Raw genomic sequence first — 25,242 nt, 5'->3', positions numbered from 1 at the left:
TCTGCTTTACAATTTACATGCAACCTAGCAAAAAACGACTTAAAAATACATTTGTATGTTTAAATTAATCCATGAGCGTTATCAAATTCTATATATAAACAAGTAATCCAATCGCGATACCGCGGCACGAACGGAAATTGCATTATCTAATTACGAGTAATTATTCCTTATCAAGTAATTACAGAAACATGGATTGTTTGTTTCATTCACAAGCAAACCTGCGCGGGCGATCGTTGTCTATTTATGTACATTGTATTTGTGGAATGAGTCAATTAAAATTTAATTTTAAGTTTGTGTTGTGTTGATTAAGATGGGAATCATGAAACGTGAGTGTATTTTCTTTATTGGCGCGTCAATGGGTCAAACACATTTTAGAATAAATAAAAAGTAAATTTCTTTCAAAACCATTACAAATATTACAATGGCTGGTGTCTCCTTATAAGTTATTTACAAAATAACGTGTCCTAGAAAAAGGTTCTGTGGACAATACAATAAAAGTCAACGACTCTAACACAATATCATATTGTTATAGAAATAAATAAATAAATAAATGAAATGAATGAATGAATGACTCTGATACATAATACCACGTTTTTCAGATTGTAGTCTCAAAAACATGTATCCCACTTGCAAGTGTGCAGCGTTAAAATTAGTTTTTGACTATCTTAACTTTGCAATGTCTACAGGATGTCTATCCTGTAGACATTGCAAATAGCGTCTGCCATTGAGTGAAGCATACATGTAATAAAATGTGTATGATCCAATTATATTTTGATTTCCGCCGGCTTACATTGCCTGTTTTGATACAATTTAGAGCTCTAACTTATAACCAGTTCTAGAAAAAGTAAGTTTAGTAAATAAGCTGGATTGTTTTTGGCATCTTACGATGGCTTACGGATGTCCCTACGAAATGTTTCCAAAACCGTGAAATTTACACGTGGAAAATTTTCGGAAAATTCAGGTATTTTTGTATGAGCAACGAGGGTTTCCAATTTCAAAATGGAAACTTGCTGAATTTTTTTTAGAAATTTGCGATAAGCTTTCAAACTTTTTGGAAACTTTCTTCGACTTAAACATCTGTACGATAGACAGGCCTATAGAATATAATTCAAACAAGTGGAGAAGATAAATAGAGCGTATCAATATCAATAGGAAATGCTGTCTTCACAGTCATAATGATCACTTTATTGCCTATAATCATAAAATAAACCTGTCACTGTCGCACCCAACGACACGGAAAGAGACATCCTTTCTTTCACTACAAAAAGACTGAATGCAAACCGGCAATTTGTGAATTTCCTCCATATAATTAGTGCATTTTTATCTCACGCAATCTTACTTAGGAACGTTTGAACTTGAAACTTTCGCAAACTCGCATTTCACTCAAACTGCCAAACACAAATTGAGCGCTATTGCTATTACTTTAAAGTTCAAATACAAAGCAAACGCGAAAGTTGATAAGTGAAATGAATTCGTGTTATAATTTCCTGCATACGCTTTACAAACATTATGTCATATTGAGAGATTGTTGCTCCATATTGCAATTATGGCAATTATGTAAAACTAATTTACTCGTACGCACTTCGAGGCACGCAATGCGGGTATAAGGAGTATTTATTGGGTTTTACTGCGGTTTTATCGTGTCATAATGCTCGTAATATTAGATAAGGAGTAAACGATTACATGGTTTGAATTTGCTAGGCATTCTATATAAAGCCTGAAAAGAACACAAGTACCTACAGATGTAGCGAACAATACTTTTGTCATCGTATTTTCTCGGAAACGTTCGTAAGTGTCATGCTACTTCAGTCAACCTCAGTACTTATTTTAATGAGACTGACTGAAGTAGCATAACACATACGTGCGTTTCCGTGAAAATACGATGGCAAAGGATTATTCACTCGAGTTAAACTCTAACCCCCTTATTCATAAAACTTTACGGGCCTGATTTAGTTAAATTAGGTAATATCCCTTTCTTACAAATACATAAGTCAAAATGACAGATAAAGACAAATGATTCATAGCTAATTCAGGCAAGTAACGCGTTTATTAATAACGCCATATATCTGTAGAGGAACGGCAGACTACGAAAACGAAAAACTAATAATATGACGCGTATAATAAAAAATCATTTAATTTATTCAGTCTCGAAATCTAATTTATTAAGAACGGGTCACTTACACTTTAAAGCCGAAAAACGCACGACATGTTTCACTCCGTATCGAGGAGTTGCAAAACGTGAGTGAGTGACCCGTATGTCTGTCTCACGAAAGTTTTGTCACGCTGTAAAGGGTTCGAAACGTCGGGGTATTATAAAATTTATAAATTCGATATGCGCGATATAATCCGTTTTCATAGTTTTATTTCATGAGTAACTATCGCGGTAACCGAAGACAATATTATCCCTACATAGAGTCGGACCACACTTAAGTTTTCATTGAAAGTGCTCTGCTAGGTCAAGTATGGTGTATTGTATGTATGCATGGTCCCTGCCAATATAGTGCAAACATAACGTGTTTGATATATTAAATTCTCGTAAAGTCAACATCAAAGACAACTTTACATTTTTTGCCTTAATTATTACAAAGGAGTAAGGTATCAAATTTTAAAAATGACTGTACCATTTTCCCAATGTCACTGTTTTTTCAAGCCAGGCAATGTTTAGCATGGTAGGTTGAGAAAGCTTACGGTAGGTACTTACCCACAATATGGTTCCCCCGTTTGAAATACTTGAAATCATAAAAACAAACGAGCGTAAAGCATAATCACATTAATGTCATAAAGTGGTTAAACCAAAGTTATGACACAGTTTTATGAATAAAAGGAATCTGCTTTAATTATCGTAAATGTTCATAATATTTTCATACATATATTATTTCGTTGACTGTTTTATCAAGATTTACTTTAAACTATAAAAGTGAATGTGCTTAAGCTACACCGTAACGGACGTTAACAGAGACATTGTTTTTAATAATGTTATAGTTAATTTTCTTGCCATAATTACACATTAAGTTAAGACGGAGCGTAAAGCCAGATGAACAAAAGATTGGCGCGCCGCGCGAAACTTGCGACGGAAGATATGATCATCGAGCAAATTTTTTACTTTACCCAGAAAATATACTTGTGTTTAAAATTTTGCTTGACAAATTATAAATTAAATTTACAATGGGTGGTGGTTATTATTAAATTTTGCTTGGCTATATCACTAGCTATTTAATATTAAAATTATACTGATTTTCGTACCCATTTCGTACCTTGTCGTGACAATTAATACGAAGGTCGCTAAAGTCCCCACTATTTTCGCTGTGACAAAAGGAATGAACGGGTCGAAAATTAAATTCTTTCGGCGGTAACGATATACCATAAACTGAAAATAGGTGAAAATTAGATATGTTTGCGTATTTTTGTATATCCATCTTTAACCTTTTAAGATTTTGGTTGGAGTCTGCCCTTGCATGTAATTAAAGTCTGCTTTCCGTGTGAAGTTATTCATGGCCATGCCCTTGATTAAGACATTAAATTTTGCGTTAGCCTCCTCTTAATTACCTACTTTTTCACATGGAAGTGGCATAAGTAACTTTCCCTCCTAAAAAGACTTCAAAGGAGATAAAATAGAGATTTATACAAACTTTAGTATTGTTTCTAAGACACCTTGTAATTGAGCGCGCTCAGAAACATAATGGCAGTCCAATTAGCGGCATAATACTGTAATCAGCCTGATTGAGGCAATAACAATTAAACCTACATAATAATTGATTACGAGAACAGGCCAAATTACACGTAAATGATAGTTGTACGACAATGTTACATCTGTATGACTAAGTTTTATAAATAAATCTTAGTTTGACTTCAGTTTGCGAACGCGTGCTATTTTATTTAGACACTATTAAATATTATAATTAAGTCGGTGGCCGATCGTAAAATCAGGCAGATCATGAGATTAATTCCTAGGCATGTCGTGAATCGTGAAAATTATTGTCTCGTTCCCTGAGTCAACGAAGCCCCGCGTAGCGGACCTCCTATTTCTGGATAGTTTGCCCTTCGGGCATCATTGAAGCAACCTAACGAACCTATCCTACCTATCTATTGGTCGAAACTCGAAACATTACACAGGAACTTTACGTGCGGCAGGCGGCTTAAAAAAATGGACAGTAAAAATAACTTGTTCCCACACTGCTTGTATTTCGCTTGTATTTCCTTCACACTTCGCACATAGCCAAAAGAAGCAGTCCCAAAGCCCAAAATGCTACAAAGTATCCGGCGGCCTTCATCTAGTTAGTGAAACTTAGGATGCACCGAGGCTACACGGTTAATTAGGTCTTAAGTGGGGCATCGGTTAATTGGCTCAGTTAAACCTACATAAGTAAGTAATAACTACTTACTTATGTACGCAGTACTTAACTTAATTTAGTACATTTTATACCGTTACTAATGATTTTAGTAACTAATTTGTGTTGGGTAGTAGGTACTTTGCTACAGTTGGTTCAAACGAAACGATTATCGTTGAGTCAACACTCAAACATACAGAGCGGCCCAAATTAAAGATGGTATTCATTATTAATTTGTATCAAAATTCATTATTTATATCAAAGCCAAAAGAGAATTTTTAAAAATAATACGTTTTCCTTCAGTCAAATAATTGTAGTTTTAATTTTAATTAAATTTTGTAAAAGACATGTATTGAAGTACTTAAGAAAAATATTCCTACATTTTTTAACGTATTTTGGGGGTGGCCCCAATTATTGTATTGGCAAATAATGTCAAATTTTGACGGACGTGGATTCAATCACTAGACTTTTTTGTGTACATACGTATGGCTTTGGGCATCTGAGTATTATAAATTTATAACTATAAAAAATACAATTTTGATATAAAGGTTTGATCTTACAGTTCTTGCAATTATTGTCGTAATGATTTTATTAATTATAAAAAAAATACAATACCACACTAATTTTAAAGAACAAACCCATAATTTCCTTGACTACGGGAAAACAAAGTCCTCAATTAGGAAAACAGTAATTACACAATGACTGCAAGTAATCATGGCACGGAAATTATAAAATTATAATTATATAACGGACAACGTGACGACTAGACACGGGAAAATGTTAAGCCCCTTGAACTTGTTCATTGTACTATGTTTTCCGTTTCGGAAAAGGGGATTGTAAAATTTCCACGGCCTAAAAATACAGGGTTTATTGAAAAGATGATAAATAAAATTTACATTAATTGTATAAAACAAAATTAAGACTACTTATAAAATAAAACGATTAAAACTAAACCTACCTAAAAAGAATAAAAATCCCTATAACAAACCCTGACCTCTTGGCAAAGTGCCCATCACGCAGGCAGCATTCCCGCGCTGTATCGCGATAGCAAGCCTTTGCGCAAGAAAGCTGCCCGCGCGAGGGTCCCCCGTTGCCTCCCTCAACCGCTTTCCGAGCTCCTTGTGGAGCCCGCGTGCACCCCTGCCCCATGGACCGAGTGTCTCGACACCAAAAGCTACGAATTCGTAGTTGGCGCCGAGACAGCCATATTTATTTGCTTTAAAGCGCTCTCGGGCGTCGGGACAATAATTTGACAATAAACATGTTATGTTGTTCACAAAACTACTGTTTATTATGTTACCACTATGTTACCTTGCAAAATGTCATGTGGTGGCTGTACGTACTGTGGTGTCTAAAAACGAAGAGAATAGAGTGTATAGAGTTTTATTGTCATAAAATATTTTGTAGTCACAGTAAATTTACTGCCATCTATTGACACAGGATTAAAACTAAAAATGAAAATGTATAAAATTATCAAAAAATCTGGTTTTTTTAAACGCTATATGACTTTGACCCATGTTCTTTCACTGATATGTTAAATATCAAACTGTGACGCCATTTACACGAGTATAGGCCAAAGGTATGGCGCCCTCTATTTAAGCATAATTTTTTATTGATTTACCGAGGCACGTTTTTTCCTTAGACTTTACATATCTCGAGTTACATATATCTTTGTTCAATAAATGTAACAGATGCACTGGAAATACTGGTCAGCTGTCATGGCGCCGGGTGGTGTTACGAGTGCTGATATGTGGTGCAATAACAAATTGTTTTAATTAGTATAATTTATCACAATTAAATGTACAACTATGTATAATATGTACTGATTAAAAGACGTAGTTTTTTAAGAACTGAAACTTAGAGGGAAGAAACAAATCCTCTCGTACCGGACCTTTTGCAATGCATTTTACTCCAGAGATCAAGTGCAATCTGATCACAGTACCACCATTAAAAACTCATCAGTCCAATTTGGCTCGCTTTATGAATCGTCCTATTGACGTCTAAGTACTCTAACTAGTCAATGCACGTGTCAGTAAGTGGCAGTTTGGTCCGCATTACGCTAATAATTGTCAGGTGAGGTGCTTAATTGTCAGTGAGGGAATCAATTTGTTAGTTAATTAATCGACTTGCGTGACTGTTGAGTGAGGGTTTTGAGGCAATAGTTTATTTGCTTAGAAGGACGAGATTTTTATATTACGTCTAGCCAATGCTTCTTCAATGCTTTTTAGTCGATGTCAAATTCTTCTTGCTTACAATAATAATAAAGGATTTTATTTATATTTTTATCTTTCTCTAGTGTCTGACTACTTTAAGAAGGCTTCTGCTGTTACATGGAATTCCCACCAGATATTGTGATGATTGTTAAATCTAATTATCTATAGCGTGGGCTAATTACCGTGGTCACTATCATGAAAATTATCAATGACAAGGATGTTTACTTCCTTATTCACTAAATTTTCCAAGCCTGTGAGATAATATGTCAGATTACTCTTTATCTCATATCATAAGCAATTTTGATAAACTATTTGCTAGCGGGGTTAAACCCGAGGGGCACGGACGGAACGCATGCTCCACGATGACGTCGGTCGCCATACATTTTTTTTAACCAATGTACGGTGGTCGGCGTCAGCGTCAAGCGTGCGCGCTCAGAGCGTGCGTTTCGTGGCGGAGGTCTAGAGATGGACCAAGCTACCTCTGCATGGCATTTATATTGACAAAGTGTATGCCGTTTTTAATGACAATACTTCACTTTTTCTCTCTTTCTCTTTTATTTTAATCTCTGTTTTGACATTTGGCTGACGTCAGTTAGCCGCGACCACGACCAGTGAAACCTGTGTCGAAACATCGGTAAATAAAGGTAACAAAATAAATTAAAGATACACGATTGTAAATATGTTTTAATATGTGTATAAAGCGCGAGAGTTTTAAATGTTATAATACGTTTAGTCAATGACAGATACTTCATCAATCATAATTGTATCTAACTAACCACAACCTTCTCTTTCAGAATACTTCACCCAAGACTACCAACCCCAGAAATTCAGCATGGGCGTCTCCGAGCCTCCTAAAGACGATTCTCCCCGAACCACGCCCGAGCTCACCCGAACACCCGACCTTCGGACAGACCAGTCTCCCCCCACCGCCCCGCCAGGGTCCGCAGACAGTGATGAAGCTGATGAGTTCACGCCTAAGAGGAAGCAGAGGAGATACAGGACGACGTTTACCAGCTTTCAGTTGGAGGAACTGGAGAAGGCGTTTTCGAGGACGCACTATCCTGATGTGTTTACTAGGTGAGTCACGTACGCTACCGCCGTCCGCTAAGTGCTCAGCGAATTGCTTTTGGAGAAGGATCTGAACTCACTTCACCTTAAGTATTACATAGGCATATACAAGATCTAGATATTTTCTGATGTTTGTGCAATTCTATTTCAATATGCTTAGAGTTAGATCAAGATAGGTCTGCAACGATTTTGATAGCACACGCATTGCAAGTGTTATTATTGCGTCATAATTTCATAGAAGTTTGACGTTTGGCCTGACTCTAGTACTACCTTTGGTTGGTACAATAGTACTGTTAATGACTGTAATAACAGTCAAATCAAAAGCATTTAAAACACGTAATTCTGAACAAAGTGAGTAAATAACGTATGTAAAAGGATATAAAGTAAGCTTTTATTTTATTACAGGGAGGAATTGGCCATGAAAATTGGATTAACCGAAGCTAGAATACAAGTAAGTACCCATTATTCGTAAAAAAACAGTAGGTAAACTTAATAGGGTCATTGCGCTAGTTTCCGTCCATGCTCTAGTTTTCGTCCACTTGACGGATTAGCAAATAAAATAGTTCATTTTTAATTTACTTGCGAAATATCATTTTTATGTAGATAGATATATTGTTTAGCACAATGACCCTACATAACCGCAAACTTAACAAAGTACAAATTACTACAAATTAAATAATTACAGATGAAAATCCAGTGCGGCCAACATTAGCTGCAAATTATAGTTCTTGTACCGCAAACACGTCAGTATTCAAAAATGAACCCTATTAGGTTAAGAATACGATTGAAGTTGCAATGACTGCGGTACGCTTCCCAGGGTTTCAAGGACTTGTCACTACAACCTCTAATCAGAACGGACCGAATCGAATGAGACATAGACACTGAGATAACTATAATAAAAGTTGGCGAATGTCTGTGGTCTGGTTGGAGGAGGTATATGAGGTCACAATTTACTTACTCGGCTGTGGGAAATCGGACCAAGCTAACTATGCATGGCATTTGCAATGACATAGTGTGACCATGTGATCATTAATGTTAAATTTCTATGAAAATGTGACGTTTAAATGACACTCCCTCACTTTGTTCTAATCAAATCGGTGCAAATGCTAAATTAGCTTAAAAGTCCCCGGCAAGCTCGGTTCTCCATACAAACGTCGTTACGCTCTCATTTTAAAACGACTAGCTTGATTGCTCTGAAACTTAGTACTTACAATAGGATAAGGTATATCTAGGTCTGAAATTGGTTTATGTAGCTTCAGGTACCAGAGTAAAAAAAAAAACAACGAATTTAACTTTTTCATACAAAAGCTGTTTTTGCTCTTTTTTGATTGTTTTATATACTAGAGCTATATAAACTAATTTCAGACCTAGATATACCTCATATCATTCTATGTGCAAAGTATTATTACAATCCAACACGTAGTTTTAAAATGCAATTTTGAACTAAGAAATAACTTTCCCGTCTTTTCCACATTAATATATTTTGAAATATTGGTCCTAGCAAAAAAGTGTACTGAACCTTTTTTGTAGAAAATTTTATGTAGATTACTTATGTAATAGAACATTTTTGCTACGGGCCACCGTCTAAGACTTATTTACGAAAAACTATAAAAAGACCTTTAAACCCTCCTTGCACCTCGCACCTCCTATACCATTATACTTAGTTACTTGGAATAATCATGATACGTTATAAAAGGGTAGTACCTAAATGGGAGAGCTGCCGTGTCAGACGTATCTCTGCTATCTTTAGATAGCAGAGATACGCCTAACCAGTGCTTAATGAAACTAGACACCATGCTTTATATAATACTTAAACAAAATTTCAAAAAATGTCTTTAGTTACTGAGATATTTCATGTTTTAAGATAGACGTTTTCGAATTTTTGGACATTGAGTTATGCGTATCTCTTCTAACTCAAGTTAGAATAATTATGCGTAACTCTTCGCAGTTTTTTTACGGCAAACTGGATATCTACTATCTCGAGTTATCATAGTTTCGCGTAACCACACGCAGGTAGTACGGCGATAGGCGGCTCGCGTTGAGGTTGGGGGCGGGGCGCGGAGGGAGCGGCTCGTCGCTCCTTGCCACGTGTATTTGTTTATTTGTGTCGTTTTCAAGCAAAAGGTACCACATAGTCGCTTATCATAAGGACATTCTGACAAGGTTTTTCGTATAAAGATACAAGCAATTTTCGTCCTTATGGTAAGCAACAATGTGGTACCTTTTGATTGAAAACGTCACATTTACATTTCATTACGTACGTAATATTGACCCGGCTAAGTTAGCGTTCCGGTGTTTTTTTATGTTTGTTCAAAATATGATAAATTAGTCTTTGAAATGAGTTTTTTACGAAGTAAAGCCTTGTTACGAATGTGTAGTGATAGAAATGTGGTAGAAAACAAAGGTTGTGCGACTAATTATCTTAGCTAATCTCACTTCGTAATCATTGCTGAAAACCCTGTGAAAAACTAAACTATTTTTTATATTTTTTAATCTTAAGATAACCTACATAGGTACTGAACTGTTTATCGTCGTCCGCTGTCTGTCATGAACTAGTCGTCAACTGGTCTTGTGATTGTCATGTCTAATTTTTGAATTTAAATGTCGGTCGTTCCACATGTTCCAATATTCCAAATATGTATGTCAGTCAGCCAGTCAGTCAGTCGGTCTATGTCAGGTCGCCACGGAGGTTAGAAGCCCCGACAGGTACCTACTTACAAAAATCTTAACGTAAATAAAAAATAAAAAATGACAAACACAAAATTAATTGAAATAACTGACAATATAATATAAGTAATGCACGAGTACTATCTTGTTACATACTTCTGTAGTAGTTTCTTTCTTCTGTAGAAGATAACTAATAGATGCATAAAAAATAAGTAAAGTTATGAACATAATTTATAAAACATATTTTTTACTCTTCTTTTCATTTTTATTACTAAAAGCAAGAAAAAGTTTCAAACAGTGTCAGTAGAGGCAAAATATTAGTTTAAACATAAATTTGGATCGCTGGAGTGTCTTATTTTGAAATACATAGAAACGTATAATTAATGATTCTGATTCTGAATATTTTTTTTGGAGTAACTGACCTTAATATTTTTACTATATATCTTCTAATACCCACAATAAATTTACACCAAACCTGAACCAAAACCTGAGTTCCACTAGGTACAGCCGGGGTTCATCATCAGCTCTATCTTGGGTACTGCTCTCCCAAGTGCTCATCAAGGCGTGTCGGATGACCAAAACAGCGTTTGCCTACGTTGCACCAAACCTGAGTTCCACTAGGTACTACCAGGGTTCAGCATCAGCTTTATCTTGGGTACTGCTCTCCCAAGTGCTCATTAAGACGTGTTGGATGACCAAAACAGCGTGTGCCTATGTTACACCAAACCTGAGTTCCACTAGGTACAGCCGGGGTTCAGCATCAGCTCTATCTTGGGTACTGCTCTCCCAAGTGCTCATCAAGGCGTGTCGGATGACCAAAACAGCGTTTGCCTACGTTGCACCAAACCTAAGTTCCACTATTAGGTACAGCTCTCCCAAGTGCTCATCAAGGCGTGTCGGATGACCAAAAACTGCGTTTGCCTATGTTACACCAAACCTGAGTTCCAATAGGTACGCCGGGGTTCAGCATCAGCTCTATCTTGGGTACTGCTCTCCCAAGTGCTCATCAAGGCGTGTCGGATGACCAAAACAGCGTTTGCCTACGTTGCACCAAACCTAAGTTCCACTATTAGGTACAGCTCTCCCAAGTGCTGATCAAGGCTTGTCGGATGACCAAAAACAGCGTGTGCCTATGTTACACCAAACCTGAGTTCCACTAGGTACAGCCGGGGTTCAGCATCAGCTCAATCTTGGGTACTGCTCTCCCAAGTGCCCATCAAGGCGTGTCGGATGACCAAAACAGCGTTTGTCTACGTTGCACCAAACCTGAGTTCCACTAGGTACAGCCAGGGTTCAGCATCAGCTTTATCTTGGGTACTGCTCCCCCAACTACTCATTAAGACGTGTTGGATGACCAAAACAGCGTGTGCCTATGTTGCACCAAACCTGAGTTCCACTAGGTACAGCCAGGGTTCAGCATCAGCTCAGATCTATGTATACTAAAACCTTCTCCAAAATGTAACAAACATTTTTCTGAATACCGCATCAAACTCGGTTCAGCCAAACGCGAGATAATCTCGGACAAACATACGGGTCAAACTGAGAACCTTTTTTTTAAGGCGGTTAAAATTTTTGGAGTAACTGACCTTCTGCCGTTAATTCAGCCTTTTACACTTACTGGGATTAAATATTAAATAAAGTACATACAAACAAACACACACACACACACACACATACATACATACATACATACATACATGCAATACATACATGCAATACATGCAAACGCTATTAAACATAAGGCTCTTTCCACCATACGAATTGATCTACTTTATAATCAATGATGTAAGGACTGATGGAAATCGGGCTCCTTGTATGTAATGTGAGTTAGCACAATATAAAATGGATTATCTTGTGTAGTCTGGTTACGCGTTTTACTAGGAGCACTAATACAACGAACTCTTACAACTTAAGATAAAAGAACTACGCGTGACCACCTCAATATTCCCCATGCCCTGGTTACACGTTTTACTAGAAGTTGATACAATGTAGTCTTCTATCTTTAGATAAACGAAAACCGCAATAAGCCCGCGAGCCGTGGCCACGCGAAATAGTATGAGCGCTCATACAACGAACTCGTCTAACTTTAAGTTAACATAGTTACGCGCAACCACCAAATGTATGAAACAGTGGTTACGCCAAACTATGTTTATGCGTTTATTTCAAAAACTATGTACTTTTACAAAAAAAAAGTAAAGAAATATTATTCTTCACGTCTATTGAAACACAAAACACATATTAAAAATGACTTAACTCAATAAACTCACGAAATATATGAGTTTATTAGTTTTCACGCTCACCAAAAACTTTAAAGTCGATTTACTCAAAACTATGTTTTTTGAGATAGCAGAGATACGTCTGACACGGCAGAGAGGCTAGTGCGAAGTCTCACTAGTCTCAGCAGTCCTAGTTTTAATCAAGATACCTCCTCCAATGCATTACGTTTCAATGGTTCAGGTAATAAGCGACCGAGAACTATTTATTTACGAATAATCGACGCAATTACTCGAATACAAATCGATTCGACACTCAACAATAATATCGAGCACACAAATACATAATATTCAATATGACATGTAATTTACTTGTAGGCTATTATAGGTAGTAGACGAGTAATTGAATATATTACAATCCCTACTAACATTATAAATGCAAAAGTAACTATGCCTGTCTGTTTGTTACTTTTTCACGCTTAAACCACAGAACTGATTTAGATGAAATACGGTATATAGATAATTTGAGGCCCGGGGAAGGACATAGGGTAGTTTTTATCAATCATCATTCCACGCAGACTAAATCACGGGCAGAAGTTAGTTTATTATATTTTTTATTGTTATTTTCATGAAAGCTATCGCTACATGGTAGTCGGTTTCGAGGTTTCTATTAGCTTAGGGTCTAAGAGCTCATAATTAATAAGTAAGGACGCTATGCACGAACATTTCATCCACTGATACGCCAATTTCCTATCTCTATCGCACACGCATAATTATATTGCTGTGCCGCTCGCACATCGCATAGTGGCATTGAACACGGCTTCATCGGCGGGACATCACGTTCGTGCTCAGCGTCCTTACTTTAGGCACAGAATAAATAATAGTACTACCGTACAGAAAGGAAACTTCCTACAAAACCGAAGTTTGCTGTCCCTTTCTAATATATGGCACTATGCCTTTCGGCTATTTAGGGTTGTCAAAATTCAAGTCATTATCTTATCTGTGGTTGTGCATGCAAAGGGACGTCAAGTTGTGACAACCCTAATAATTGCTGCGAGCAATGCTGAGCCGAACGGAGCCGAGTTTGCCCGAAGCGAGGAGTTTCGCACCCCTGCTGCTTTAGGTTCCATTCTACATTAACATCGTTTATTTTCAACTTATTTGCCTTTAAATGGTCATCAGACCTTCGGGAACTATTTATTTTGTGCAAATTTTTAGACTAAATTCCAATTATCATGCCTGAAAGAATACTTAGGATAAGTGATATCCTTAAAATGTATTATTTAACTGTATTTAAATAGCAATGGCCGTAGCTGTTTAAACAATAGCATAACATTCAAATGAGGCATACAAATAAATTTATAGGATAAGTAGTTTTGTTAAATAATGGAAGGTGGACGACACAATCACGACCATTTTTTATAAAGGCTGTAAAAGCTAAAGCAAATGAAAATGAATATATCGAAATTCGTTTTCATTTGCTTTAGCTTTTAGCCGAATTTCCAAAGGTGCATTAAATGATTAAACTTTTAAGTACATCTTACTTAAAGAAGTTTAATCAGAGGTTAATTCTATATTGTCATAAGCATAAGCGGACAAAATAATATCAGGATTCCATGGCCAAATCGGTCAGGAGAATCATCAACGTATACCTACTGCCGGTGTCTGATTGAAATTGCGCGGCTGTCAAACGCGCGTTTCTCCACGAAGACTCACAGTGTGTAAAATCCCCAAGCCCTAACAGTATTCTTTAGCGATCCAGCAATCCTACGTACAAGTTAATTTGTCCGGAAACGCGGCTAACTGCTCAACTTGCTTGTAATTGTGCGGAATGCTGCGCAAAAAGTCCAGGTGCCGGCTGTAATGGCTTAACAACGCATTACCTTAATGGCTTGCGAGCCCTTAAGATCACGCATTCGCTGAACGTAACTTTTGTGGCCGTTCGCATTCGTTAATAATAGAAAAACGTGAGGATGCTTCATAGTTAGGAACCCATACCACTTGGCTCACTGGGACCCATTTTTCGTACGGTAAGTATTAGTATAATAGGTATTATTAGTGTGTTGCCATGGTAAGCCATACGACTTGACAGTTCGTGGACTAATAATATTAGTCTAATACCGTTCGAGAAATGGGCCCCTGGCCACTTGGCATATTGTATAAATAAATAAATATTCGGGGACAATCTTACACAGACCTTTTGGGGGTTATTGTTGACTGCGTCCGTAGGCGAAGCACATGTGCTTCTTGACTCTAGATACCCTACACGTGGCCCCCGGGTAGTGCTAAATGGTCAACACAATTCCTTCGGGTAGTGGGGTTTGTCAGTGGCCCCACGTAATTTCAAATCACTGTACATAAGCTGGTGGTAGAGTCCTAAAGAGGACGATCATTACAGTCCAAAGGGTTCGTCTGGATAGCAACCACCTTCGCGTTGTAGTTGGCCGCAAAGCATCCTTCCCTGCTGATGTGTTCCGGTTGAGTGCGCGAAATCCAGCCCCCTCGTACCCGATCAACTAAAGTTCCGGCAGCCCTTGGTCTGTTGAGGCCTGTTACCTTGCACTGCTGCTTCAGGCGTGCTTCCTTGGCGCGGGGGCCAGGGAGACCCGGTGAAACGGTTGTCCGCTGGCCGCCCGCTGGTTCGTAGAGGACCCGAACCCCGGCCGTCCCTGCTGGGGAGGCTGTCCTGCCGCCAGTGAAAAAAGCCTGTGTGTTGGTCGCTGCGCCGGAATGGGAAACCGGAGTGGAACGTAGCGCTTGACCACGGGTCGGACCGGGGGCCCTTCCGTCCCCCGTGCCAGGGAATCACTCTACCTGTTGTGCCCAGGTGAGGATTGGCCCTGCCTGTGACCTTGTGACTGTGGGTATTTTGGTTGATCCTCTTTTCTCCCTTTATTACCCGCTCATTCCAAATATGAAAAAAAGACGAAACAAGAAAAACCGTAATACAGCGGCTTCGTTTTCCACACTCACTGCGGATTTTTGTAACGTCAGAGGACTCCACTCCAACCTCAATTCCGTCCATCACCACCTTGAGACAGACAAGCCAGCCTTGCTTTTCTTGACGGAGACACAGATATCTACCCCGGCCGACATCTCTTACCTTATGTACCCTGGATACAGCCTCGAACACAAGTTCGTGTCACGGGCTGGGGTGTGCATATTTGTCCGGGACGATATCTGCTGTCGTCGTTTGGGCAGTCTTGAAGATAGAGATCTGTCACTTATTTGGGCGCGCGTAGATTACGGTGGCCACGTCCGTATCTATGTGTGCTTATACAGATCTCACAGCGGAGACTCGGAAACCAATCGTCTGCTGGAGCGTATCCAAGTGGGACTAAGCGAAGTTCTCGAGCGGCTTCCCTCGGCGGAGTTAGTAATCCTCGGCGACTTCAACGCGCACCACAGCGAGTGGTTAGGGTCAGTGCGCACTGACTACGCCGGGAGAGCTGTTCACAGTTTTGCTGCAGCGTATGATCTCTCACAACTAGTCGATGGTCCCACTAGAATTCCGGACATTGAAGGTCATACCCCTGCTCTCTTGGACCTACTGCTGACCTCGCATCCAGAACGCCACCAGGTATACCGTCTCGCACCCTTGGGTTCGTCAGACCATTGCTTGGTGCGTTCTGTTGCCACCACGGAGCGGACAGGGCAATCTCGACCTCCTGGGTTGCGCCGTGTCTGGCACTATGGATCGGCGGATTGGGATGGACTGCGGGAGTTTTATGCGTCCTACCCTTGGGGGCAGCTCTACTTCTCTTTGGATGATCTTGACAACTGTGCGAAGTTCGTTGCTGACACGATCCTGCAAGGTATGGAATGCTTCGTTCCTAGCACATTAGTTCGTGTTGGCAATCGTTCTCAGCCCTGGTTTGATAGAGCGTGCGCTGAAGCCCGTAAATCAAAGGAAGAAGCTTACCAAGCTTGGGCTGCTGCGCGTCAGGTCAACGATCGTAACTGTTCCGAATTGAAGAAGCGACTTAATGCTGCTACTAGGTCTTGTAAGAAGCGAATTGCTGCAGCCAAGTATGAACACACCCGCAGAATTGGTGAGAGACTAGTCAGTCAACCCTCTGGGTCCCGAACTTTCTGGTCTCTCGCCAAAGCTGTTCAGGGGAACTTCTGCAGGGTTTCCTTGCCATCTTTGCACAAACCCGATGACTCACTGGCTCATTCCGCAAAAGAGAAAGCAGACCTTCTATGCTCTCTATTTGCGTCGAATTCAACACTGGACGACGGGGGCAATTCACCTCCCACTATTCCGCAATGCGAGTACTCCATGCCCGAGGTGCGCTTTACGCAAAGCGCAGTAAGGCGTGCACTCTTTGCCCTCGACGTCAAGAAGTCCAGTGGGTCAGACGGTATTCCTGCTGTTGTGCTAAAAACGTGCGCTCCAGAGTTGACTCCGGTTCTGACGCGACTATTCTCGCTCTCATACCGCTCAGGGAAATTCCCGTCTTCCTGGAAGATTGCCTGGGTTCACCCTATACCAAAAAAGGGTGACCGTACCGACCCTTCCAACTATCGGCCTATTGCGATCACCTCCCTGCTCTCTAAAGTAATGGAGCGTGTGGTAAACAACCAGCTCCTTAAGTACCTCGAAGACCACCAGCTAATTAGCGACCGGCAATACGGGTTTCGCCGTGGTCGCGGCGCGGGAGACCTTCTTGTTTACCTCACTCACCGATGGGCCACCGCCATAGAGAGCAAGGGAGAGGCACTGGCTGTTAGCCTGGATATCGCAAAGGCCTTCGATAGGGTTTGGCATAAGGCACTTCTTTCCAAACTTCCCTCGTACGGGCTTCCTAAGGGGTTGTGCACATGGGTCTCCAGCTTTCTATCTGGGCGTAGCATTTTAGTCGTCACTGACGGAATATGCTCGGATTATAAGCCTATAAACGCTGGAGTACCCCAAGGATCTGTACTATCGCCTACCCTGTTCCTTCTGCATATCAATGATATGTTATTAACTAACAATATTCATTGCTATGCAGACGACAGCACTGGCGATAGCTGTTATACAGGTCGTGCAAACGCCCCCCCTGAGCAGGTGTCGGAGTGCAGGATGCGACTTGTGTCTGAGATCGAGACGTCCCTTGAACAGGCCTCCGAATGGGGTAGACGTAACCTCGTCCAGTTCAACCCCAGTAAGACACAAGTCTGCGCGTTCTCCGCCAAAAAAACCCCATTTGTCACGGCGCCAAAGTTTCAGGGCATTCCCCTTACCACCGCTAAAAGTATCGGGATACTTGGTGTCGACATTACGAACGAAGTCCAGTTTCGTAGTCATCTGGAACAAAAAGCCAAACTGGCCTCCAAAAAGCTTGGGGTGCTTAACAGAGCCAAACAGTACTTCACACCGGGTCACCGACTTTTGTTATATAAAGCGCAGGTTCGACCCCATATGGAGTACTGTTCTCATCTCTGGTCTGGCGCTCCACAATACCAGCTCCTTCCCCTTGACTCCATCCAACGTCGGGCAGTTCGTATTGTCGGCAATTCCGAACTTACTGACGGCTTAGAACCTCTTAGTCTTCGGAGAGACGTTGGCTCTCTTTGCATGTTCTACCGTCTGTACAATGGGGAATGTTCCGAAGAACTTTTTGATCTGGTGCCATCGTCTCGTTTCTATCACCGCACCTCCCGCCAAAGGAGCAAAGCTCATCCTCACTTCTTAGACACATGGCACACCATGAATAAGCGGGCATCCCGCTCGTTTCTTCCTAGAACGTGCAGAATGTGGAATGAGTTGCCTCCTGAGGTATTTCCTTTGTGCTACGACATGGGATTCTTCAAGAAGCGGGTATTTAGGGTTCTCAAGGGTCGGCAATGCTTAAGTGGCTCCTGTGATGTTGCTTACGTCCATGGGCGACGATGACTGCTTCCCATCAGGCGGCTCGTCTGCTCGTTTGCTGAACATCACATAAAAAAAAAAAAAAAAAAAAGACCTAACCCCAAACTAGGCAAAGCTTGTCCTATGTCTACTAGGCGACGATACGGTACCTTATATAGATAAATACATAATTAACATCCATAACTCAGAAATAATTGTTCGTGATAAACACACAAATAAATGCCCTTACCGGGACTCGAACCCAGGACCTCCCGCATCGCGGGCAGAGTCACTACCGACTAGGCTAGGAGACCGTTAAATCCTGAGCCGGTCCGGTTCGAAGGACCAGCTCCCCTTAGGAGCAACAGGATATGCGAACCTCTGAATAAGGAAATGGCGCAAGTCAAAAATAAAGGGTTTTGTAGCTTTTAGTTGTATTGTCCATGAATAGCATTTATTAATAGCAAAACAAGTGACGATGCTACCAACCAGAGGGCCTACCGCGAAAACCGAAATTCGCAAATTGCGGGGATCTTACTCTTTTACTCCAATGAGGGCGTAATTAGAGTGACGGAGAAAGATACCCGCAATTTGCGAACTTCTTTTCGCGGTTATAGCCCAGCTGCCTTCCTAAGGCCTAAGAGACCGAAAAAGGCGAGTTTTAAAAACGTATAGCCAAACTAACAACCCGTTATTACTACCTCCAAATTTATACTTCAACTAAAGAGCCTTGGTTCTTGTAAATACAATTACAATTTCAACCAGTATTTTTTTTCTAAATTCATTTTTTTTCGTACAAAAATAAAGGCATACTTGACTGAGCATCATTTTACGTGCCCAAGAAAGTCAGGAGTCAGATGTAACGATCACCACTGATGGCCCAATTTAGACAACAAGCGGTTTTAAACGATGCCCATTACTACTGATTCGATGTTCTGTTATGATGTATTTTGTACTCGTAAATATGTGTAAAAAAGTTTATGAAAATATGAGGACTATTATTTATCGTCCATTATTATATGTATTAGATATATTATAATTTTGTGCATTAAACATTATTATCGTTGCAACTTTATTTGGTTGAATGATAACCACTATATATATGTTTAGAACATAAGCTAAATATTTTCTTGATTATACATAATCGGTCCCTTCGACTCGGTCCACAGGCGCGCTGTACGAATTGTCGACGATCCCAAACTCACAAGCGGTATTGAACCTTTAAGTCTAAGGAGAGACTTTGCCTCCTTGTGTGTGTTCTACCGCCTGTACAATGGGCTGTGCTCTGAAGAATTGTTTGACATGATGCCAACGGCCGCTTTATATCACCCCACCGCTCGCCATCAGCAGGGCGTTCATCCTCACACCCTAGCACCTAAATGGTCGCGTACTGTGCGGTTTAAGAGGAATTTCCTCCCGCGTACGCTTCGGCTGTGGAATGAGCTCCCTGCCGAGGTTTTCCCGAAGGGCTACAGTATGGGGTTCTTCAAAAAAGGAGTGTACAGGTTTTTAAAGGGTCGGCAACGCGCATTTAATACCTCTGGTGTTGCAGGCGTCCATAGGCTACGCTGACTGCTTACCATCAGGCGGGCCGTATGCTTGTTTGCCACCGTCGTGGTCTAAAAAAAAACCTTCAGGTTACTTTTTTGCTAAGTGTTTAAAGCTTTAATTAATCATGCTTAGTATTTAAACTGCAAATTATCCAAAATTTTAATTTGCGGTCATATCTGTCGTAATAAACGCGTTTTGTTAGAGAGTGAACCTTCTGTACCTAGTACTATTATTTATTCTTTGGTCTTACTATGTTAACCCCTTGATCGCCACGCCATCATACACCTTATTGTAAAGCATGAATGTTAATATTGCACTGTAACCGTGCTTGTCTGTGGCCGTGTTTGGCGGTCAAAGGGTGAAGGACCATTACGGCGGGGATTTTTTGTAGCGCATTCCACACACAACCAATTACAACATTTATACATTCGCGGGCTTCAACACCGTATGAAGTCATATTTATAATATCGGCCATTGTTTTTTCTACCCCCACCCAAAGAAAATCTAACCTTGATACTGAAGAAATAAGGTGGAAAATTTAGCGAGAGAACAAAGCTGAATTTCTTGTTTAGCACAGCATCCGCTAAAACCACATCGACATTTTAACTGCGAACATTTCCAACTCCTATATAATATTCTTTATGCATTGAAATCAAAACCTTAAAGTTAGTTGTACAGGGTTGATTTTCCAATAAATAAACTCTGCATAATAGGAGTTTTGAAAAGTTTATAGTGGACTTACAGAAACGCGTTTAACAGTTTATACTCGTACGCATTTATCATAAGTGAATTAATTTAAATTGCCATAAAATAACAGTTTACATAATGACGGTACTGTTTCGTATAATTTTGACTCATAAATATGTAATACTTGTAGGGGATATTGGTGTATGGTTTTTAATCAGGCTTTATTAGGATTTATTGATAATTGAAGTAAAAAAACTACAAGTCGTTCAAGCGTGTGATTCTCAATCCGGGGGTCGTGGATTCGATTCTCAGCTCAGACCTACTGACCAATTGTTTCTTCAAGCAGTTGAAACTTAGAGAAATTGGGTTGGGTGTCGCCGTCGTGACCAGGTGGCGTGGCCTAGGCGTTATGGCGTTAGGCATATAAAATTTTGCGGAGCATTAGGGTTTCAGCCGCTGTCGCGTCGCCGCCCCGCCAGCCCTCAGTGACACAAATAACTTGTACCAAATTAAAGAATTAGATAGCGAGGGGGCTATTCCTGTAGGATTCAACTAGCAAAATTGCTAAAATATGAAAATTGAAATCAAATTATCTCCTTTGTCTCTTTTTGAAAGATAATTTTCATATTAAATGAGCTCTTTCTTTATGTGATAATTAAATTAGCATAATAAACGCTAATTGTTAAACCAATTTTATTTTATCCTGTAACCATTCGATATACCTACCTACTTTATTAAAAGGTATTCAATTTAAAACATCTGTTAATTAACATTTAAGCCGTTTATACACTACCTCATTAAAATGAATTAAGCGTTGATCAAACTTTTAATTAAAATCGAATAAATGGATTTTTTTATGTAGCGAGAAATAAACACAGTACCTAATACTGTTTCGCATTATGTACAAACCAAATTACGTCGCCTTCAAAAATATCGGAGCGGCCAATATACTCACAAATATCTAAACGTGCCTCTGTCCAGATATGTTTGAATATTTAGCTATCATAACCGAACCGTTTAATTTTGGCCCCTATATTAATAAACTGGAGGCCCCTTTGTTTGACATAGGTAATTATTGAAAGTCATTATGTAACGATTGTTAGGTTATCATTAATTCTGAAACCGTTAACTTTTCAGGATTTTCCTCAGGTTATCCTATAGATAGGTTAGGTTTGTTTTATGGCAATCCTGAAAAGTTACGCGTTTCTGAGAAAAACTAAATTATGACTAACGAAAATGTGGACAAACAATACATTATGACTTAAAACTATATGGGAAACAATAGAGACCCATCTGACTCACTTTACAGCACTTTAGGGAAAATATAAAGATGTATAGCTCAATAAACACATATTATCTTGTTACAGGTATGGTTCCAAAACCGCAGAGCAAAATGGCGGAAGCAAGAGAAAGTAGGGCCGCAGGCGCATCCCTACAACCCCTATCTTGGAGGCGCGGGGGGCGCCCCTCCCCCTTCTGTGGTGGCGTCCATGCCCAACCCCTTCTCGCAACTGGGGTTTGGCTTCAGGAAGCCTTTTGACACCAATGCGCTGGCGTCTTTTAGGTAAGTCTCAACCGTTAGTATTATTATTATCATTTACCTTTATCCCACATCCCACGTTAGTGGTCCCCAAGGGTATAAGCCTCCTCCATCTGTCTCCACCTCTCTTTGTCGGTGGCAACATCCATCCATTTTTTTCCCGCAGCCTGTACGATGTCATCTGCCCATCTTTTTCTTTGCCTTCCCGCTCTTCTTTTTCCAGCTGGGCCTGTCCATTTTGTTACAAGATTTGTCCACCTTTGATCTTGATATCTTGCTATATGGCCTGCCCACCTCCACTTTTGTTTCAAACTAAACTGCATGGCATCTGTTATCTTTGTTCTCTTGCGGATGTCTATATTTCTTGTTTTTCTTAAATTTAAAATACTTCTTTCCATTGCATGCTGGCAAGATAGAATTATGTTCTTTGTCCTTTCCGTGTAAACCCATGTTTGGCATGCATATATCAGACTTGGAAGAATGGAAGAGTCCGAAGAGTGCAAGATCATAAGATCTTTTTCATGTTAAGATTGTAATTGCCTTTGAGAATTTATTTTTGTGCCCAGTATTTCTTCCAGGTTGTGTTTATTCTTCTATCAATTTCATTTTCATTACTGGTTGTTGCGAAAGATACTAATTTTCCCAGATATACATAGTCTTCCACATAATCTATGAGTTTTTCCTCGATTTTGATAGTCTTCTTGTTGTAGTTTGACATGATTTTAGTTATAGATGCATTCATGTGCAGGCCAATTTTTTTGCTTTCAAAGTCCAGTTCTTGTAGCATTTTTTCCATGTCTTTTGCTGATTCACTAAAGATGGCTATGTCATCAGCAAATCTCAAATGCGTTAGTTTTTTGTTTGATATCCATATTCCTTTTCGATTCCAGTCAATTTTCTTGAAAATATCCTCCAGAACCGCTATAAATCGTTTTGGAGAGAGTGGATCGCCTTGTCCCACTCCTCTCCCAATTGTATATTCAGTGCCGTTAGTATATACAGTTCCAAAATCATAGATAACTACCAATATATGTATAAAAGAAGATAGCGGACGTGTCCCGTACTTCGCGTTAGCTATCAGTTTAATCAAAGATAGATATAACTCCGTAATAGATGGATACAGTCTAAGGAAAAAATGTGCCTCGAAAATCAAGAAAATTTGATTCTCGTTCAGAGGGCGCTACTAGCTTTGGCCTACTGTCGTATAGATGGCGTTGACGGTTTCGTTTGTTATTTAACAATTTTAACGCATATCAGTGAAAGAACATCGGTCAAAATCAAAAATATAATTAATGCAAATGAAAAAAATCATTTATCCATATTTAAATACATTTTATCGTATTTATATAAATCTTCATTTTTAGTTTTAAAGTGTGTCGACAGATGGCAGTGAATTTACTGGGGTTACAAAATTTACTATGACAGTACCGCTCTAGTATAAGTTACTCTATGGTTTAATGATGTTATAAATACGTTAAGATTATATTCTATAACAGACATGTCGATATTTCGTTTTGGCCGGACAGGGTTGCCTTACTGACATCCCATATAAAGGATGACTCACGCTAGACCGGGCCATGCCCGGGCCGATGCGTCCGACACGTCATTTTCTGTGACGGCTTATCGGTGATCACGTGGTGCTTTCCATAGGATCCCCGGCCCGGTCTAGCGTGAGTCATACTTAATATGCTACCTCACACTAAATTTGTTTTATAGTTATTAAAGCAAAGCCGGCAAATGGCAAATATAGACGGGCAAACCACTTTGTTAGAAGAAAAAGAAGGCAAATTAAAAAATTGTAGGTGTAAATGATGATCTCGATCTGGTGATTTCGAGTTGTACATCTATTTCTACAGACAAAATTGATTTGTCTGACTATAAAATACAATTTTAAACTATCAAAAGAACAATATAAACACGACAGGCGGATGTCATTCGGGATAACCCGCTGTAAAAACAGACAAACGATTGAATGAATTGTTATCAGAATTATTGATAAAGGCGTAATCTTAATTGGTTATTTAAGGTATCTAGGAGGATTATTAAAATTATTAGTGATTTTACTGTTGTAATTAATTTGTTATCTTCGTAATTAACATTATCAGATAGCAAATAGTAGCGCTATAAATAATGTATGTAAGTAGTAAGATGATTAAACGTAAACGCATCACGTGTTTATTGTAATGAGGCTTAAATTATCCTCAAACCCACTTCAACGGACCATCGCTATCACTACATTTAAAAAAATCTAATTTTTTTGTCAACAGATACGGCAGCACACCAATGCTGGGAGCACAATACCTCGGCGCACCCCTCCCCCGACCCCCACTCTTCGGCGCCCCCCTCTACACCTCTGCCCCTCCATTCCACTCCCTTCTAGCAGGCCTCGCTCCCCCTAGAAGATCACCCGACCCCCCACCAGTTTCGCCTCCTATCTCGCCAGGTAGTGAATCCCCCCCAACGGCTCCAGAAGTAGAAAGAAGGAGCTCGAGCATAGCAGCTTTAAGAATGGCCGCGAGAGAACATGAAATTAGGTTAGAGATGCTGAGGCAGCGACACCACTCAGATCTGATCAGTTGAAACTAGGACTTTTGATCCAGTGCTAAGACCCAATGGTAATCGATTCACAAATCGCTATATATTATAGTTCGTATAACATGCTGGTGGGAGGAAACCAGAGATTGTTGAAATGTATTCGTGTGGAAAATGCAGAATAATATCTTAAATTTTAAAAATTTATTTCGAAAAATGTGACTCTTCGTTCGCTGAATAGATCGTTAATACTTACACTCAAAAGTAATCAATTAGAATATTTGTGTGTATGAAACAAAAAACGATTGTTTTTTTTTTTGCTCGATGTGGCAGATTCAAAGTGATTCGTTTTCATTACTTTTCAGCATATTTAGACAATAAATTAGGCACAAAACTTGATCTTAAAGTAATTGGAATGTAAATGAGCTCTCTTTTAATTGGAATTATATTGTTATGCGAACATGCGTGTGAATCGGTCTTAAATGTAAAGTTTAGAAAAAAGTATTAGCTAGGCTTTAAGTTAATGTAAAGAGTGTACTTGAATCTCCGTCCACTTTAGGCCTTATTGTTATTTATTGTAATGTTAAGATACTTATAGGAATGCCTT

General features: G+C 39.6%; 1 protein-coding gene across 3 annotated transcripts in view; it reads left to right on the top strand.

Moving 5' to 3' along the window:
* The window catches only part of LOC134741007 (homeobox protein aristaless-like), a 509,271-nt gene extending 484,450 nt beyond the window's left edge, over nt 1–24,821 (top strand). Inside the window, exons 2-6 of one of the 3 annotated variants that reach the window (XM_063673729.1) lie at nt 308–326; nt 7,336–7,618; nt 8,015–8,060; nt 21,931–22,127; nt 24,371–24,821. In XM_063673729.1, the coding sequence (XP_063529799.1) occupies nt 311–326; nt 7,336–7,618; nt 8,015–8,060; nt 21,931–22,127; nt 24,371–24,683 (855 nt within the window). In that variant the 5' untranslated portion in view covers nt 308–310 and the 3' untranslated portion in view covers nt 24,684–24,821. Of the gene's footprint in view, nt 1–202; nt 327–7,335; nt 7,619–8,014; nt 8,061–21,930; nt 22,128–24,370 lie in introns of those variants that run through there. The other 2 variants (XM_063673728.1, XM_063673727.1) reach the window with 2 other exon arrangements.
* Nucleotides 24,822–25,242: the final 421 nt, after the last annotated feature.

Source organism: Cydia strobilella, chromosome 4 (assembly GCF_947568885.1).
Source record: "Cydia strobilella chromosome 4, ilCydStro3.1, whole genome shotgun sequence".
Taxonomy (NCBI): domain Eukaryota; kingdom Metazoa; phylum Arthropoda; class Insecta; order Lepidoptera; family Tortricidae; genus Cydia; species Cydia strobilella.
Note: the sequence above shows the minus strand (reverse complement) of the source record. Positions and strands in the feature narration are given on the sequence as shown.